Source organism: Mus caroli, unplaced genomic scaffold, assembly GCF_978045245.1.
Source record: "Mus caroli unplaced genomic scaffold, Mus_caroli_1 scaffold_2, whole genome shotgun sequence".
NCBI lineage: Eukaryota > Metazoa > Chordata > Mammalia > Rodentia > Muridae > Mus > Mus caroli.
Window position 1 is genome coordinate 59,259,526 of NW_028227257.1, and position 18,024 is coordinate 59,277,549.

At 47.2% G+C, this 18,024-nt stretch overlaps 1 protein-coding gene across 1 annotated transcript; it reads left to right on the forward strand.

The window, feature by feature from the left end:
• Positions 1-446: 446 nt before the first annotated feature.
• On the forward strand, positions 447-17,811 carry Epb42 (erythrocyte membrane protein band 4.2). The gene is made up of 13 exons (XM_021155497.2): positions 447-456; positions 2,379-2,564; positions 3,491-3,724; positions 6,424-6,542; positions 7,376-7,480; positions 8,709-8,886; positions 9,300-9,438; positions 9,719-9,822; positions 10,531-10,773; positions 11,741-12,040; positions 14,573-14,733; positions 14,933-15,066; positions 17,649-17,811. Exons 1-13 carry the CDS (start codon positions 447-449, stop codon positions 17,809-17,811), a joined length of 2,076 nt encoding a protein of 691 aa, XP_021011156.1.
• The last annotated feature ends 213 nt before the right edge of the window (positions 17,812-18,024 follow it).

Genomic DNA, 18,024 nt, shown 5'->3' on the forward strand with positions numbered 1-18,024 from the left:
AATTTACTTGAGGCAGGAGGTTCAGAGTTGGGTATGGACCCACTGTTTATACAGCAGCATCTAGAGTTGTCCAGAAGACATCTGTGAAGGGTTCCTGAGGTCACTGAAGAGTCAGGCTTTGAGGGACCTTTTTCCAGCTAGCAGGTCTTCTCGCTCTAGCCTGACAGACAGAGGCCTGCCTAGGCCTCCTGTCTACGTGACATCATGAAAGAGGAAAGGGTCACTCCCAGCAGCTGGCCTAGGAGATAGCAGCAGGGAGGGAACAGCAGCCGAGAAACCTGTCAGCAGGCTCACAGGAGGAGTGAGGGGAATTGGCTTTTCAGGGGCTTTAAATCAACAGAAGTCCACCATCTTCGCCAGTGTGGAGATAGATTTGGAAAGAGAACACAGAGGCAACAGTGCGAGGTCAGCACTTCCTGGGCTGTGGATTCGAGTAGCCTGCAGCCATGGGGCAAGGTAAGCTAACCCAGTTCTTGGCTGCTGGGGCTGTCATCGTGACACGTTTTATTCAAGGAAATAAGTTGGTAATGGAGGTGACGGTAGGGTATGTAAGATGTGAGGGGTGGGAAGAGAAATGGTGGTGGTGTGAGTGTGGGGTAGGCAGTTGCATGGCGATTTTAATTGCACTTATGAATAATTATCATGCATTTGTACTCATAGCCCAGGATCAACATAATGCAAATGGCTACAACTCTATAGGCTATGCTACAAATGAGTTACACCTGGGGTGCTGGCTCCTTTTTATGTCAACTCAACACAGGCCAGAATCATTTTGGAAAAGAAAATCTCAATTGAGAAAAAAAAAAAAATCCCCTGTGGCTTGGCCAGTGGGCCAGCCTGTGGTTCATTTTCTCTATTGTCGATTGATGTGTGAGGGCCCAGCCCACTGTGGGTTGTGCCCATCCTAGGCAAGTGGTCCTGGGTAGTATATAAGAAGGCAGGCTGAGTAAGTAGAATTCCTCTGTTCCTTCGAGGCTTCTGCTTCAGTTCCTGCCTCTGGGTTCCTGCCCCAATTTTCCTAGATGATGGACTACATAAGATAAAATAAACCCTTTCTTCCCCAAATTGCTTTTGGACATGGTGTTTTAGCACAGCAATAGAAAGAAACTAAAGACGCCTGAAATCGTGAGGCTCGCATCCTCAAAGCTTAATAGGAGGGAAGGGATGGTGGGAGCCGGTTATCACAAGCACGGTGGACAGAGACAGGCAAAGCAGTAAGACAAACCGATTGAGACAAACTCTGGGCGCCTCCGCTTTGAGGGCCAGCACAGTACAGCCTGAGCCCCGAGCGCATCTGAGAAACTCTTCTTGGGGCTGATTGTATGTTCATGGTCTGTCTTTGAGGGAGCAAACATCAACTGAGAAATCAGTTGTGTTCAGCATAGTTCTGGGCAGAGAATGCAGAAATGAAGTAAATGCAGATCGAGGGGCAGGGAGCAGTGGGTGATACCTGTAAAATGGGACCAAGCTCTACCTGGAGAAGTCAGCAGGGACTTTAGAGACAATGCCTCTAGGTATGAGAAGGTGACCAAGCACCTTTCAGGTAAAAGAGGGAAGCCTCAGATAGAACAAGAGTCCAAAGGATTCTGAAGAATAGCTCACACCATGATGCTGTAGTTACTGTATGGGCCCAGTGTACCTGATTCACATCATTTGACAGCTCACTCCTCCACCACCCAGTCCAACTCAACCATCAGAGAAGGTGGGCTCACAACTCAGCCACCTCCTCTCAAATGTCATGAGATGGTGAGTCTTTAGATCAAAACTCACACATGATCTCAGGTGAGTTGATTCAGCCTTGCCCATCTCATCTTTATGACAAGAGGATTTGACTCAGTGGCCTCAAACCAGTTCTAATATTATCTGATTGTGCTCTCAAAACCCTGAGTGTGGCACTAAGCCTGTAGCTCGGGGGGTGGATTGCTCACCTGGTAGACACAGCCCTGTGCTCGATCCCAGTGCCTGAAGGGGGATTCAGGAAGATCAGAAGTTCAACATCAGGTACACAGAAAGTTGAAGACCAGTCCAGGGTACATGAGGCTCTGTCTCAAAAACGAGGGCTATGAGGAGTGGGCAAGATTCAAGATTTATTCATTGTTTGGATTTAGAGCCAGAAATAAATGTTAATGTTTAATGGGTCTTAATACATGTTTGTCATTATGCTAATGCAAAGTAAATGCTAGCACAGAAACAGAAGTATATATGTGTATAACCTCATTTCGTATAACTCTTCAAAGAGGGATAGTTATCTAAAGAGAGGAAAGCTGAAGTTCGAATGAGCTGCACAGGAAATGGAACCTGGGACTCGAACCCCACTCCTGGAAGGTGACTTTTATTCACCTTCCTCATATCTATGACTTCGCTTTGTCCCACAACAGCTCTGAGCATCAAGAGCTGTGACTTCCACGCAGCAGAAAACAACGAGGAGCATCACACCAAGGCCATCAGCTCCCAGGACCTTACTTTGAGGAGAGGACAGTCCTTCACTATCACCCTGAACTTCCGTGCTCCAACCCACACATTTCTGTCTGCCCTGAAGAAAGTGGCTCTCATTGCACAAACGGGTATGTGTGACAGGCCTAGACCACTGTGGGGACTTGGGGATTTGGAGGGGGAATTTCTTCCAAGCATCCTCTCGGAAGACCAAGGGACAAATGGTCCAAGCAGTAGCTGAGCCTTAAGCTGTCCTGCTTAAGGGGATAATAATAATAATAATAATAATAATAATAATAATAATAAGGAGATAATGTGTGTAAGAAATGCTGTTCACTATGATTCTGGAGTGCCCGGCTGCATCGCCGTTAAGAGCTTTGATTTATTTGACTGCCACTGTGTAGAAAAGGCTGCGTGGGCTTTGACTCTGGCTATGCACAGCATCTAGTCTGCACTCGTTGCGGAAATCTGTATAATGTATTAAGCACTTCATAAGCAACATCTAATTTACTTGCTTCACAGGCTCTCCAGCTCTGTGGGTTCTGCTTCCTCAGAATCAGCCAACCATGATGGAACATACAGGGGCAAAGATTGTCCCTGTACTGAACGAGTACAGTCTTTACCTTCTCATCAGCAATTCTTAAAACACACAACATAGTGACTTTATGTAGCAGTCACACTGTATAAGGATTCATACATAATGAGAAGATTAATATGCAAGAAAATACAATGCCATGGTATTTTATATAAAGAGATATAAACAACCTTGGATTTAGGTGTTGCAGGTGGTTCTGGAACCAATACTCCTGGGTCAGAGGGATGGTTGTACCATTATTATACCCATTTTGTAGACTGTGACCCTTTCATAGACATGGATCCATAAGCACCCAGAGCCTGTGTTCACCCATTATCCTCTCATGTTTCTCTGTATAGGAGGTCCTCTTTTCTTCTCCTCCAAAACTAGTTGGCACCTCCTCCATTTTTGTAAGACCTTGATTTATACCTCTGACCTGTGACCTGGAAGTCCAAATGACCAATTTATTACTGTGCATTTCAGGAGAGCAACCTTCCAAGATCAATAAGACCCAAGCCATCTTCCCGATTTCCTCTCTTGGGGACCAAAAAGGGTGGAGTGCAGCAGTGGAGGAAAGAGATGCCCAACACTGGACCATCTCTGTGACCACACCCGTGGATGCTGTCATTGGCCACTACTCACTCTTGCTTCAGGTTTCAGGAAAGAAACAATACCCCTTGGGTCAATTCACACTGCTCTTTAATCCATGGAACAGAGGTAAGTTTGGACCTAAGCTGGTCTCAGATGCACAGGGATGCAGGGAGTCAGAGCTGGGATACAGGTCCAACAGGTAGCCCTGTGGGTAACACCAGCATTAAATTCCAGCAAGTATCTTCTCAGGCTCAGGGTTCCATCTTGGTGTCCCTGGGACTTCATGTTACAAGTATATACTTATCTTACTGACAAACTCTGGTGCTGCTTCAGACTATTTTGGATGCTTTGAGAGGAACTAAAAAAAAATATATCTACCCTTTACTGTAATAATAGAGAAAAGAGGAGCTGGAAAGATAGATAGCTCAGCAGTCAAGAGTGAAGACAAAGGCTTGGATCCCAGATCATAAATAGCAAGCCAGGTCTCCAACAAATGCCTTTAAAGCCAGGTTCAAGAGATCTGACCTGCTCTTCTGGCCTCTGAATGCCCAGGTATATACCAGAGCACCCATGTGTACATAAACTGAGATAGACACACAGATACACAGACACAGTCAGACACACACACACACACACACACACACACACACACACACAGTGAGGACGAGCACTAGGAAGAGATACAGGAATGAGGTGGTCTAGGGGATGGGGTTTCTCTATGTCTTTCCTGTCTCTCCCAGTTTCTCTCTGGGATGTAGTTGGGTTTTGAGGCTTCAATAGATTATCTAATGAAAGGAAACATTTTTAAAGAAAAAGAACACAAAATTTTGAATTGCCCAACTCCTCTAGAATGTGAAAGGAGTCTGTGTTACGAGGGTCCTTATCTTCATCAGCTTCATGGTAAAGGAGTCCTATCTTGTGGCTTTGTTACTCTCCACTCGTTTATTCTGTTATTAAGGCAGGCTGTGGGGTCCTCTCCACACTGACCTGTCTAAAGTCCTGTAATTGAGCTGGCCTAGAAGTGGCTCCCCTGAGGTCAGATGACCTCCTATGAAGTACAGCTCTGGTCAAAGCTGAGCTTCATCTAGTGGACCTAGGTGGTTTGTCCAAATGAGGCTACCATGGGACATTGTCCCTTCCTTCTTATTTTGAGATTCAAGTCTCTTTCCCTTTAAAATCTGTCACACCCACCTTAATCCTGCAGATTCTTAGGGGTTGACTAGGAGAATGGAACTCTCTCCTGGCTTTCCTAGCTTCAAGACACGAGACACACACTTCCTTATCCTTTCAATAATCTCACTGTCAGCCTGAAGGGCCCCCTTTATAAGGCAGGGCTGGGACACCAGAGGAAATATGGGAAAGAAAATAATTTCCCCAGGTTCCTACAGTTCCATGACTAGAGCCAAGCCCCAGGCTCTTTCCTCCATGATGTCTGAAGCCAATGGACAACTTCAGTTGTCCAGATTGAGACCTCCAGTATCCACCCCTTACTTTATTTAGTTCCCAGCCTGTGTGTGGTTCACAACGCCTTAAGGGGTCAAACGACCCTTTTACAAGGTTCATCTAAGACCTCTGAAAACCACAGACATTTACATTACAGTTCCTAACAGTAGCAACATTACAGTTATGAAGTAGCAACAAAAATAATTTTATGGTTGGGGGTCACCATAACATGATGAACTGTCTAAAGGGTTGAGGACGTCCTAAGGTAAGTCCTGCCTGCTCTCAGCCCAGGGCCTTCCTTTGTGTCTCAGCAAGTTACACAATAGATGGGAACTCCTCTATCCTGGTCTCTTTTGCCCCGTGTTATTCATTTGTAGATTCAGGATCCTTCTGCTGAGAGAGGTCCCACATTTTGCCACATACTGACAGGAAGATCTTGGGGGCACTCTTCCAAAGCTGAGGCTTTAGTACATCCCAGATGACCGGCCCAGAGTCTACACTCAAAGCTAGCCCCTGGCAGCCAAAACACAGTCCCAACAAGACAGTGTGAGGGCAGCACTGGGTTCTGAAGGAATCCACTCATGATTCCACTGCTAGGATTCCTGCCTTCTTGCTCCATTTATAGGACTCCAACTAGGGAAGCCCTGCTATGGAGGGATTGGACAGTGGGAGCCATTGCCTCTGCTCCTCTGAGAGATGACTGAGAGAGGTTCCAATGGGCTGAGTGTGGTAGCACATTCCTTTAATCCCAGCACACAGGATGCAGAGATAATACCACATGCCTGGGCGCTTTTAAGTGTTTAGTGTTTCTGTAGCCTAGAAACTCTTTTCCTTTAATGTTCCTAGAAACTAGTCGAGCCACTCCATAGTACCTGAACTCGTGCACACATGAACACACACACACACACACACACACACACTGACTGCCTGGCCACCAAAGCTGAGAGAGAAAATCTGACAAGAAAAGCTGAACCCTATGCTGTTTCCAGCTTCCTCAGTGAACAATGGTTTCATTAAAAGATATTGAGGAGTCGGGGAAGGCTCAGTGGGTAAAAGTAATTGCTGTGCAAGCCTGGTGACTTGAGGTCAGATCCCTGAAATCCAAGGGAAAACTGGACGCAATGTGCTTATAGGAAGATTGGGAAGTAGAGACAGGAGCCTCTCTAGAAGTTTGTGGGTCAACTGGCCTACCTTACACAGTGCTGCAGAGACCTGGTCCCAAACAAGCCAAAGATATCTGGGACTAACAAGCCAAAGTTTTTCTCTGACCTGCAGTCTCTTCGAGATGCTCTGCCTAATGCTTGGATAAGGGAACCGAATGAGGCAGTAGGAAAGGACAGACCCAGCATCCTCAGGCCTCAACCTCTCCTGCTTCTTGACAGATGATGCTGTATTCCTGCAGAACGAGGCTGAACGCACTGAATATGTGTTGAACCAGAATGGCTTTATCTACCTGGGCACAGCTGACTGCATTCAGGAAGAGCCCTGGGACTTTGGTCAGGTAACAGGGACCTCTAGGAAAGAAGAGGCACACATAACCTTCAATACTCGGGCCAAAGCTAGCAGTTTCAAGAGCCCTTGTCAACCTGAGGCGCCTCTGTTCCTTTTGGACCACATTACTATACTCTCCACAGCTGCTGCTTGGACTAGCTTCCTTCTCTTTCCCCTTGGAAAACTACCTCTCCAGTCTTACTACCTTCTGGAAAAATTCTCCTAATGCCTAAAGATGGAGGCGTTGTTCCATTGTGCCATCTAGGATAAACGCCTAGAGTCTGAGCTATGTTGTTATGGTGTGTTATCTGAAAGGCTATACAGATCCCAACTAGGGACTCCTGCAGAGTGGGAGCTATCTGCAGCCTTCCATACCTGCCTTAGTGCCTGTAGGAACATTAGATATTCACTAAGTAGGAATGAATGAAAGTAAATGAATTGAAACGACATGGCACTGATAGTGGCACATGCCTTAAATCCAAGCATTTGGGAGGCATTGGCAGGCAGATCTCTGCGAGTTCAAAGCCATCCTGGTCTACACAGTAAGATCCTGTCTCAATAAACAAACAAACAAACAAACGAACAAATAGCTAGCCCAATACCAATTTTCATGAGATCACAGCCTATCAGAAAAATCAGCCCACAGAACAAAGTAGTGGGTATTGGGTACATGGCCAGGTGGTGTGGTAAGAAGAGAGAAGAGTCAGAACACCCATGGTGGGTATTGAGGCAGGTGAGGAAGATATAAGACACAGGCTTAAGAGAGGGACAAGATAACAAATTCTGTGAGATGCTGCCTGGCCCGGAAACCCTTCTTCATCTTATCCTGCGTTGTCCTTACAGTTTGAGAAAGATGTCATGGACCTCAGCCTCAAGTTACTGAGTGTGGACAAGCAAGTGAAAGACTGGAACCAGCCTGCACACTTGGCCCGAGTGGTGGGCGCCGTGGTGAGCACCAGGCTGGGGAAGCAGAGGGAGAGGAGATGGGACGTGAGCACTCGTCTGAGGGGTCCACCTTCATGGCTCTGGAAGCCCTCAGAGCACAAATAGGTCCCCTTTCCTGGGGTGCGGGAGAAGGTCTCCAGAGCACAGCCTGATGGGAGAGAAGGGAAAGGCAAGAAAAAGGGAGCAGGGTTCCTCTCAGACAAAAGCCAGGGAGAGAAGAAACTGACCTGGCTTTCCTCAGCGCTATCATCCTCCCAGCCCTGACCTGCAGGCTTAAATCCCTAGGAGGGGAGATGTGCCCTCTCCTTCTCAGTGCTTGCTATGGTAATCCAACGGTCTTGTTTTATTTCTAAATGTTCCTAAGAATATGCAAACCTTAAAGATAGCTTGTGTTTTCCATGTGTCTTAGTTTGGGTTAATATTACTGTTATGAAATTATTATGACCAAAAACAAGTTGGGGAGGAAACAGTTTATTTAACTTACAAATCCAGAGTCACCGTCCATTGAAGGCAACTAAGGCAGAAACTCAAGAGGGAAGGAACCTGGAGGCAGGAGCAGATGCAGAGGCCATGGAAGGGTACTACTTAGTGGCTTGCTCCTCATGGCTTGGTCAGTCTGCTCTTTTAAAGAACCCAGAACCAACAACTCAGAGATGGCTCCACCCACAATAGGCTGGCCCTCCCCTATCAATCAGTCAGTGATTTAGAACATGCCTTACAGGAGTCATTTTCACCAATGGGGTTCCCTTCTCTCAGATGGCTCTACCGTATGTCAAGTTAACATAAAACTAGCCAGCATACCATGTCCACAAAATCCTTTCAGAGAAGTAATACAGTCCCTATTTCCTTTCATAGCACTCCTTCCCTCTCTAAAAGGCAGGGTGTGGGATCAAGGCTATTCTGTAAGAAGGAAGAGGTTTAAAATAAGTGGCCTCTAGGACCCAGGACAAACAACACTGAAGGAGTCAGGATGGGAGCTGAGGACAGTAGAACCAACTCTCTTTCTCCTCCCTATGGCTGGGGCTGGAAGATGCTTTAGGTGAGGAGCCCTGGGTCTGATGCTGAGGTTATAAAGCAGTTAGAATAAAAGCTGGAACCTGGAGCATGCTGGTTGAACAAAGCTCCGGAGATTGAGTCACACGCTTGTCTAGCTGCAATAAGCATTCCTTGCTGGCCCCTGCAAGCTGCCCAGCCACAGGACTCTCACTGACAACCATATCTGCCCCAACAGTTGCATGCCCTCAAGAAGAAGAGTGTCCTGCCTATTTCACAGACCCAGGCTGCCCAGGAAGGTGCCTTGTTGTACAAACGACGGGGCAGCGTGCCCATCCTAAGGCAGTGGCTCAATGGCCAAGGACGAGCCGTGTATGAGACCCAGGCGTGGGTGTTTGCTGCTGTTGTTTGCACAGGTACAGGACAGGCAATACACAGGTCACTCTCTGGGCGGCTGCAGTGTCTAGTCTGCGTCTTAAGTTGTCCCTTGGCCTTCCATGTGTGAGGGACATCTCTTAAAGCTGGCACAGCCTCCTCTCCACAGCCTTCCCCTCACTGATTTCCCCACCAGCTGCTGCTATTCTCACCCCTCTGCAAATCTGAGCTCATTTACAAACTCTGATCTCAAACTTGTTCCCCTTGCAGAGCAAGCCTCGGTGTTTCTAAACCTCCCCTCTTGATCTCTATTCTTGTGCTGTGTGATTTGTGTATCATTTACCAGCCTTCGTCTATTAAGTGCAGAATCCTCCTCTTTCTACAATGTCACCTGTCATTTAAGACTCATCCTGCTTTTCTGCCCCCTCTGATATCCCATGCCTCTTCCTCACAGTGCTACGGTGCCTGGGCATCCCAGCTCGAGTCGTTACCACATTTGATTCAGCCCAAGGTACAGTTGGGAGCCTGCTGGTGGATGAGTACTACAGTGAGGAGGGACTCCAGAATGGAGAAGGACAGAGGGGCCGTATCTGGTGAGAAGCCTAAAGGAATTAGAGTTTTAGACCAGAAAGTGCCAAGTTCCATGTGAACCTCCACAGTTGGAGAGCCCTGCGCTAAGAGTAGGCTTTCAGGACCCTTATAAGAGGTGGCAGTGGTCAGTGGTGGGGTGTTTTCACTCCAGGAGAGTCATTGCTCATTTTGCCCAGTGTCCTCCATCCCCATGGCAACAGCTCCCTAAAACCACATTCCTAGACTCTTTTTCTTCCATATTCTTTTTTTCCCCACTTGAAGTTTTGCCTTTGCTACTTCTAGGGTCTTCCAAACTTCTGTAGAATGCTGGATGAACAGACCTGATTTGTCCCAGGGTTATGGTGGATGGCAGATTCTGCACCCAAGGGCTCCTAATGGAGATGGAGGTAAAGCCTAAGGGTGGGCCCAGGGCCAACCAGGGCTGCAAGAGCTGAAAGGGTCCCTTGCAAAGGATCTAGGAGCAGTGTGTGGTCCAGAGAGGGTCTTTACCCTCTAAAACAGGAGAAGCAGAAGTAACAGTGACCAGATGGTGCCAGCAGGCTCAGGGGGGAGAGATGTCAGCTATCATGTGAGACTGTATGAACACTAGACCCACTTAAAGCCATGGGCAAGGAAATACCATCTCAATGAAGGCCAAAGGATCTTAACGTGGCTGGAGGGGTGGGGAGGGGAGTTATCTGTGTGTGGGTGAAAGGAGCCTCAATAGTAAGCGCAAACCTACAGAGGGAAGCTCCAAGCAGCTGAAGAATGGTGGCTCCTTGTCCTGGAACAGAACTGTCAGGGGCCTGGCACACCGGAAGCAATTAAGGTGGCCTGTCCCTAGCGTATTAGTATTTAAACTGGGCACTAATCGTGTTCCTCTGAGGTCCTTCCTGTCCAGTTTCTGGTATAGGCCAGGACCTAAAAGTGTTTTCACTGCATCATTGTGAGTTTCATTTCTGATAACTTTCTCAGAAATCCTGTCTCCTTCCTACCTCCGACCTTTATCCTGGAGAAGGAAAAATGATTACAGGACGAGGTCTGCACTATAAGCCCTAGCCAGAGCAGAGGTCTAAGAGGGACTCCTTTGCTCATCTGCCCTTTCTCCCCCTCAGTCCTGGGATCCTGCAGTCTGGTCCCAGTCAGAGCAGTCAAGGAGGGGGAGCTGCAGCTGGACCCCGCAGTACCAGAGCTCTTTGCTGCAGTAAATGCCTCGTGTGTGGTCTGGAAGTGCTGTGAGGATGGGAAGTTGGAGTTGACCAACTCCAACAGAAAAGATGTGGGCAACTGCATCAGCACCAAGGTGGTAGGCAGTGACCGCTGCGAAGACATCACTCAGAACTACAAGTATCCTACAGGTACTGAGCGGCCATGGGAACTGGCCTGTCCACTTGAGATAGCAAATGGGAGGAAGGGAATTGGGGTGTACATGAAGGCCAGAAGAGCCCCAGTCTTTTCCCCATCAAATAACAGTAGGTTTCTCAAGCCTGGCTGGCATGACTGCTGGTTTGGATCAGACCCTTCTGTACTGTCGGAGGCTGGGCTGCAGAGTGCACTGCGGGGCTCTCTTGGCTTCTGTTCATGAGATGTCAGTCCCCAACTCCTGCCAGTCCTGATGACCAAAAATGTCTTCATGTTTTTCCAAATGTCCTCTAGGGGGCCAAAATTGCCTCCAGCAGAGAACTGTTATTATGAAACAAAGCACTAAATACCGAGCCTTGTTCAAGAAGACTTTCAGGACTGAGGGAGTCTCTCTCTCTCTCTCTCTCTCTCTCTCTCTCTCTCTCTCTCTTCCAAGATCACCAACTGTTTCTCTCTATTAGCATTTTTATCTATCACTTCAAACCCGGATGCTTGAACCTGAGTCTCCCCTTCCCAGCACCTTGTCCCTGCTCGCCTCTGTCTTCTGCGTTCTTTCTCACAACCTAGGTAACCCTGCAGCTGCCTTACCTCTTGCCCATAAGATGGCCACTCCCTGGCTCTGGTCTCCATCACAGTTCCCTTTCCCATTCCACTTTCGAGGATGAACGTTCTAAGACACGAATGAATGTCCTTGTTATCTCCCCCACTCAAGAATACTCCATGACTCCCAAGTTCCTTCGCACACGGAGAGTCAACTTCTTGCAAAAATATCTCCAGTGACAGCACTGACCTGTCACAAAATGTATTTTCCTTGTGCAAAAGGCAAATTCAAAGCCTGAGGCATTTGCAAAGCTTTTTAGGATTCTGGTATCTAAGCAAAAGTGGTAAATACATTTTAACCCTGCCCTTTTATCAGAAGAATCTGTACCTACTGGGTGCTCTCTATTCCCTTTTATTCTGCAGGATCTCTTCAAGAAAAGGAGGTACTGGAGAGAGTCCAAAAAGAAAGACTGAAGCTTGGGAAAGACACTGGCATGTGTCCTCCCAGTTGTGAGCCCCGGGATCCTCTACACATGTTCTTCGAAGCATCTAGCTCCATCTCTCCAAGTGGAGATGGTCAGCTCTCAGTGACCTTGATTAACCCCACAGACGAGGAGAAGAAGGTGCACCTGGTGATTGGGGCCCAGGCTTTGTACTACAATGGAGTCCTCGCTGCTGATCTCTGGAGGAAGAAGCAGTTCTTCATGCTCAAACCCAACCAGGGTAATTCTCTCTGGCCCCAGAAGACATCCTGTACACACATGATTCTTTCTTGGGCTCCACCCACGAGTCCCTAGAGACAGCTTTTAGCCCCTTGGTGCTCACTCCTATTCAACACATATACATTCACATATACAGTCACTCAACACCTATACATTCATTCTGACACACTGAGAGGACCACAATCCCAACTGCAATCAGATAAGTACACAGCCCACCCTGTAGTAAGAAAGCATTTGGGGAGACCGACAGTGCAGGACAGGAAGCCCCTCATCCAGGCTGGGCAGTCTGCACCCAGATGATCCACAAAAGGCTGTTTTGAAGAATGAAAAAGGGCCAGCTAGAAAAATGTACCAAGCATTCCAGACAGAGGGAAGATGCACAAGGGTCCCTTCTCTCTTTTAGATGCTTGTTTAATTAGTCAGAGATGAAATCACACACAGGTATTCTTCAGAAAGTCTATGTATTTTAGGGTTAAGATTCCCTGAAGTCCATCAATCCTGCTTAAACTTGGTCATACACTGGAGTCACCTGGGGAAACTCTATGCCTGGGCTATACTCCTGTGTCCAAAAGTCCGTAGTAGACACAAACATCAGAATTTGCAGAACTCTTGACGAAATCTCACTGCATGGGTGAGCTTCAGGAACAAGGATGGAGCTCATCCACGGGACTGCAGCAAATGAGGTCTCTGTTCTTCCCATCACTGGGCCTTTCCCAGGCACAGCGTGAATTAGCATGAGAGCTAGACAGTCTTGTACGTCATGCTCAGGAGGCTGAGTTTTGTTGTCTGGGTAACAGTGGGCTAGTAAAAAGTTTGCATTAGTGTGTCAATGTTATCAGAAGCCCATGTTTAAAAGAAAAACCTTTTGACAAAATGAAATGGAGGAGGTCCTGTCAGAGCAGCGTTCTTAACCTTGGCTGTGCACAGAAGCACCCGGGAGACTTTGCAGTCCTAATGCTGAGCCTCATTGCCAGTATCTGATCTAACTGGCTTGGGGTGTGGCGTGAGATTGGGACTGCATTATAAAGGATTCTTACATGCAGCCATAGAGAACCAGTAGGTTAAAACTAGTAACAGTTGAAATCCAGAGACAAAAGCCAGGCTAGCCTGATAGCACTCAGAAATAAGACATAACCCAGAGGTGAGAGAATTTGGATTTGTGAATGTGAATGTCTGTCTATGGTTTACATGAGCCACTGGAAGAGGGGGATGCAAGTTTTGGGAGGAAGAAGAACTTCGTTATAGCATGGTTTTTTAAAAGCCCATGAGACAGCCAAGTATTCTGACAGCCAGCAGGCAGCTGAGAACTTAAACACAGAGTTCAAGGTCCAGTCCATGTGGGAGAGCAGGCATAGAATTTGCGGCACAGAGGGAATGACTAAGAGTCAGGGCACAGAGCACTTACAGTGCTGGAGGGCCAGATGTAAGAAGATGAGACGGCAAGGAGAGAGCCTTAGCCACACCAGCTTTGTGGATTTAGGGAAAGAACAAACATGAGGGAGACAAAGGAGTCTAAGGGGACAGGAACACACAACAAGGTTGGCAGAGAGTTCCTGAGATGTCCTGGCCAAGGAGCACAGACTAGGAAAGTGGCCCAGGCTGGATCCCTGGGGTTTAAAGGAATTCAACTCAGGAAGTGGAGTTCTTCCTAAAGCATGATGGGAAAAAGAAAAGGCTAAGTGGATAGAGATGGGGTCATATGATTCTTTGGCTTATTTTGAAGGCGACTCTGTTTATATGCTGTAAATAATCAAAGTAAAAACTGAAGCTTTGGGAGAGGTGGGTTATATATGACAGCATAGCCTCTGGGCAAATAGCCGACTGGAATGATTATAACTCACATTTACTGAGTACTTAACATTTGCTAGAAATGGTGGTGAGGGCAGTATATGCTTTACCTCGTTTTTCTCACAACTTGATGAGGTGGGTACCATTCTTAGTTCCATTCGCCCTCAGAGGAAACCAAGACACAGAGAAGTTAAACAAGTTGGCTGAGGCTACACAGCAGTGGGTGAGAATGGGGCATGTATTTTAAAAGGCATAGGACTCTATGAGGACAAGGGGACAGCACATCCCCTGGGGAAAGGTAACAGCAGGGGAAATGTCTATGTCTGCAGGTTGAGAATGGGCACCAGAGCTTGAGAGAGTCCCAGTTGATAGCTAACACTTTCTGTGACAAAGGAAGGAGAATGGGAGAAGGGGCAGGACTGTGTTCAGCAACTGCTATGTAGCAAGTTTTGAGATAAGCACTACTTTGAAGAGGGTCGTGTAACACAAGTCATCCTACCATTTTTATGGGCTGATGTAGCTCACAGGCGCTTTTCTACATCCCCAGTGAGTCAGTCTGCTAAGAGTTTTGGTAGAGGTAGTAACGGGGCAGGGGTCCTGGAAAAGCACAGAGTAGCCGTAGGGAATGCAGCATCTTTCTGTCTTCTGTGAGACCCTGAGTCCCTTGTCATTGGTGGAGCTACGTTTTGATTCCGGCATGCATGCACTCCGTGCTTTGTACTGACTTGCCTATTGAATGTTGCAGTGATGAGACTATCCACCAACCTGTCCTTCTCCTGTTTTGAGCAAACCCCACCCGAGAACAGCTTTCTCCGAGTCACGGCAATGGCAAGGTACTCCCACACCAGCCTCAGCTGCTTTGCCCAGGAAAATATGGCCATTGGTAAACCGGATCTTATCATCGAGGTAGGTACTCCTTCTTCACTCGGTTACTCTTAGCTGCTATGGTTCAGGGCTGTCACTGTGGAAGAGTTTGAGGAAAGATTAGGAGGCGTGGCCTTGTTAGAGAACGTGTGTCTCTTAGGGTGAGTAGACACTTGAAATCAATGACTGTCCCTTCCCCAGAGTCTATCAGTAGTTCTCTATGTGTTGCCTCTCCCTACAGATGCCAAAGAGAGCAGCACAGTATCGGTCCCTCACTGTCTCAGTTAGAATGCACAACTCCTTAGAGGCCCCCATGCAGAACTGCATCATCTCCATCTTTGGAAGGGGACTCATTCACAGAGAGAAGAGATATGGGTAAGAGACTGTAAAACGCTTCTTCCTCTTCTTCTGTTTTTGATTTTTTGAGTCAGGGTTTCTCTGTGTAGCCCTGGCTGTCCTGGAATTCACTCTGTAGACCAGGCTGGCCTTGAACTCACAGAGATCTTGCTGAGATTAAAGGTATGCACCACCACCACCAGGGTAAGACTGTAAACTTCTTATCCCACTGAAAGATCTCAACTGGTTTGGACTCACTGACTTAAAAAACCGTAATCCATCTTTCGCCACATCGCTGGAGATAAAGTGGAGGTATCGTCAGAAGTTGAATTAAAGCCACCAAATGGCCTATCTTGTTCTGGACCACCAAGTCAACAGGAGGAGAGGATAAGGGAGACAATGAGGACCCCACATAACCCCCACCGCACCTGTCCTGATCATCCAAGAAGAGCCTAGGTATTGCGGTGAAGAAGGGAGGTAGAACTGGTACCAGAGAACACACAGATAAGCCATGCTGGCTCTCGGTCTAACAAGGAAGCTCTTCTATTCACGACCATGAGATACAATTCTAGTTAAATTCCTTTCCTTTCTAATCTCTTCACCACCCTCCATGTCCACGTGTGGCTCTTTAGCAATGTACCATGTGTATTGTTGCTTCATTAACTTAAACAGCTGCTTAGGGTTTTTTTGGTCTTTTTCTTTTCATGTATATGTGAAGTCCATTTCTTAGGCCCCATAATACTCCATTGTGTGCCTCCTACTGCTCAGTTATGCTGGGCATCGCATACCTCTCACTCGGATGCCACAGAGTTTCACAGCCAACAGCCTTGTGCTGCCCCTTCTAAGCTCGTTTGAAACTTTGGTGATGCCAGGGATTTTATCTGCAAGGAGTGGAATTTCTGGGTCACAGGCTATGAACTGGTTTGTCCAGATCTTACCAGATTTAGTAGTAGGATCCCTCCTGCACTGAGATACAGTTTCTCTCCCCACCTCTCTGGCAAACATCCAACTATTCTCTTTTTTTCCAGTCGGGGAAAAAATGTCTAGCAGAAAGCCATGTCTTACTGTTCCAATTTGCCATTCTTTAGGCTAGCTTTCCTTTTCCATCTTTTTTGTTTTGTTTTTTTTTGTTTTCAGATTTATTTAATGTATGGAAATAAACTGCAGCTGTCTTCAGACACACCAGAAGAGGATATCAAATCCCATTACAGATGGTTGTGAGGCACCATGTGGTTCCTGGGAATTAAACCCAGGACCTCTGGAAGAGCAGTCAGTCAGTGCTCTTAACCACTGAGCCATCTCTCCAGCTCCCTCTTTTTTTTTTTTTTGGTTTTTCGAGACAGGGTTTCTCTGTGTAGCCCTGGCTGTCCTGGCACTCACTTTGTAGACCAGGCTGACCTCGAACTCAGAAATCTGCCTGCCTCCCGAGTGCTGGGATTAAAGGTGTGCCACCATGCCCAGCTCCAGCTCCCTCTTAAGACATTTTTTTAAAAATATTTTTTATTAGATATTTTCCTCATTTACATTTCCAATGCTATCCCAAAAGTCCCCCATACCCCCCCCAATCCCCGACCCACCCTTTTCCATCTTCTTGGCTGCTTTTCTTCCGTCCTTGCTGCCGTCACTCTTGTTGACTTCTAGGAGTTCCTGTGTATTTTAGGCCCCTTAGTGGTATTAGATGTTGCAAGCATTCTCTTTCATTTTGCCTCCTTCACTCTTGGTTGGGTACAGTTTCAAGGCAACACTGGGATTCCCAGAAGGTGGTCCAATTTATTGTACCAGTGGGTACAGCATCATCAAATTTTGCCATTCTCACCAATAGAATGAGAGAGGGACCCATGAACATTTACCTAGACTTTATGATCTTCCAGGCCAATTGTGGAGCAAAGTTCCTCAAAGAAAATTCCAAACATTTCCTTAGTTACTGAAAGGTCTACCATAATCCAGGAAGGTCAGCCATAAACTTCTGACACACTCGCACTCCCTCATCATGCCTACAGGCTCCACTGTGCTCACCAGGAAGACATTTAAAACTATAGCCTTTGCCAAACACACTGCCTGTAAGTACTATTACCAAGAACAGGGCCAAACCAAATCCTGTAGACACCCACTCGCCAGCAAGAAAGACGCCACAACAGGATCCTTCTGCAACATGTTTATTTGGGAGTGCATTGACTGCGTAGGCGAAAGATCCCGGAGCCCCAGAACTGGAGCTGCTTATATAGGCCTAGGAGAGGCATATCTACACCTGATTGGTTATGCTTTCAGTTCCTCATTAACATGCCCCAGGCCAGGCAGTGACTCAGCAAAAAACTCTTTGCACATGCGCACATTGGTTGTTTACCCATATTCATGGGTGGTGGCCAGCTGTAGCCAGCACCATCTTGTAATGTCGTATGTGGCTTCCCACAAAATCCTAGTGCTGTCTTGAGTCACGCAGTTGCTCTGTATAGAGAAGCTCCTGTCTCCCCTCCTTTATGATCACTTCTGGCTTCCCAGCAATGCACTTAGATTTCTAAATCCTCATGCCCCACATCTTCCAGCCAGGAAAGACAACCCATGGAGACCAGTGGAGCAATGACCCGGAGGAGAATTAACACCCATCTCTACCTTTATTTCAGATTGGGTTCTCTGTGGCCAGGAAGCAGCCTACATACTCAGTTCCAGTTCACCCCAACACATCTGGGGCTCCACAGGCTCACTGTGGAGGTAGACTGTGACATGTTCCAGAACCTGACCGGCTACAGAAGTGTCCTTGTGGTGGCCCCTGAAGTTTCTGTTTAACTCCCAAACAACCCTCAACCTTCTAAAACTAGACATGCCCCAGAGGGAAATTCTGCCTACCAAACAACAGACCAGTGGCCAAAAACCAGCTGGATTCACAGAAACCAAAATCCATTTTTTTCCTTGTTTTTTGGTTATTTGGTTGGTTGGTTGGTGGGTTGGTATTTTTGAGACAGGGTTTCTCTATGTAGTCCTGTTGGTCCAGGAACTCAC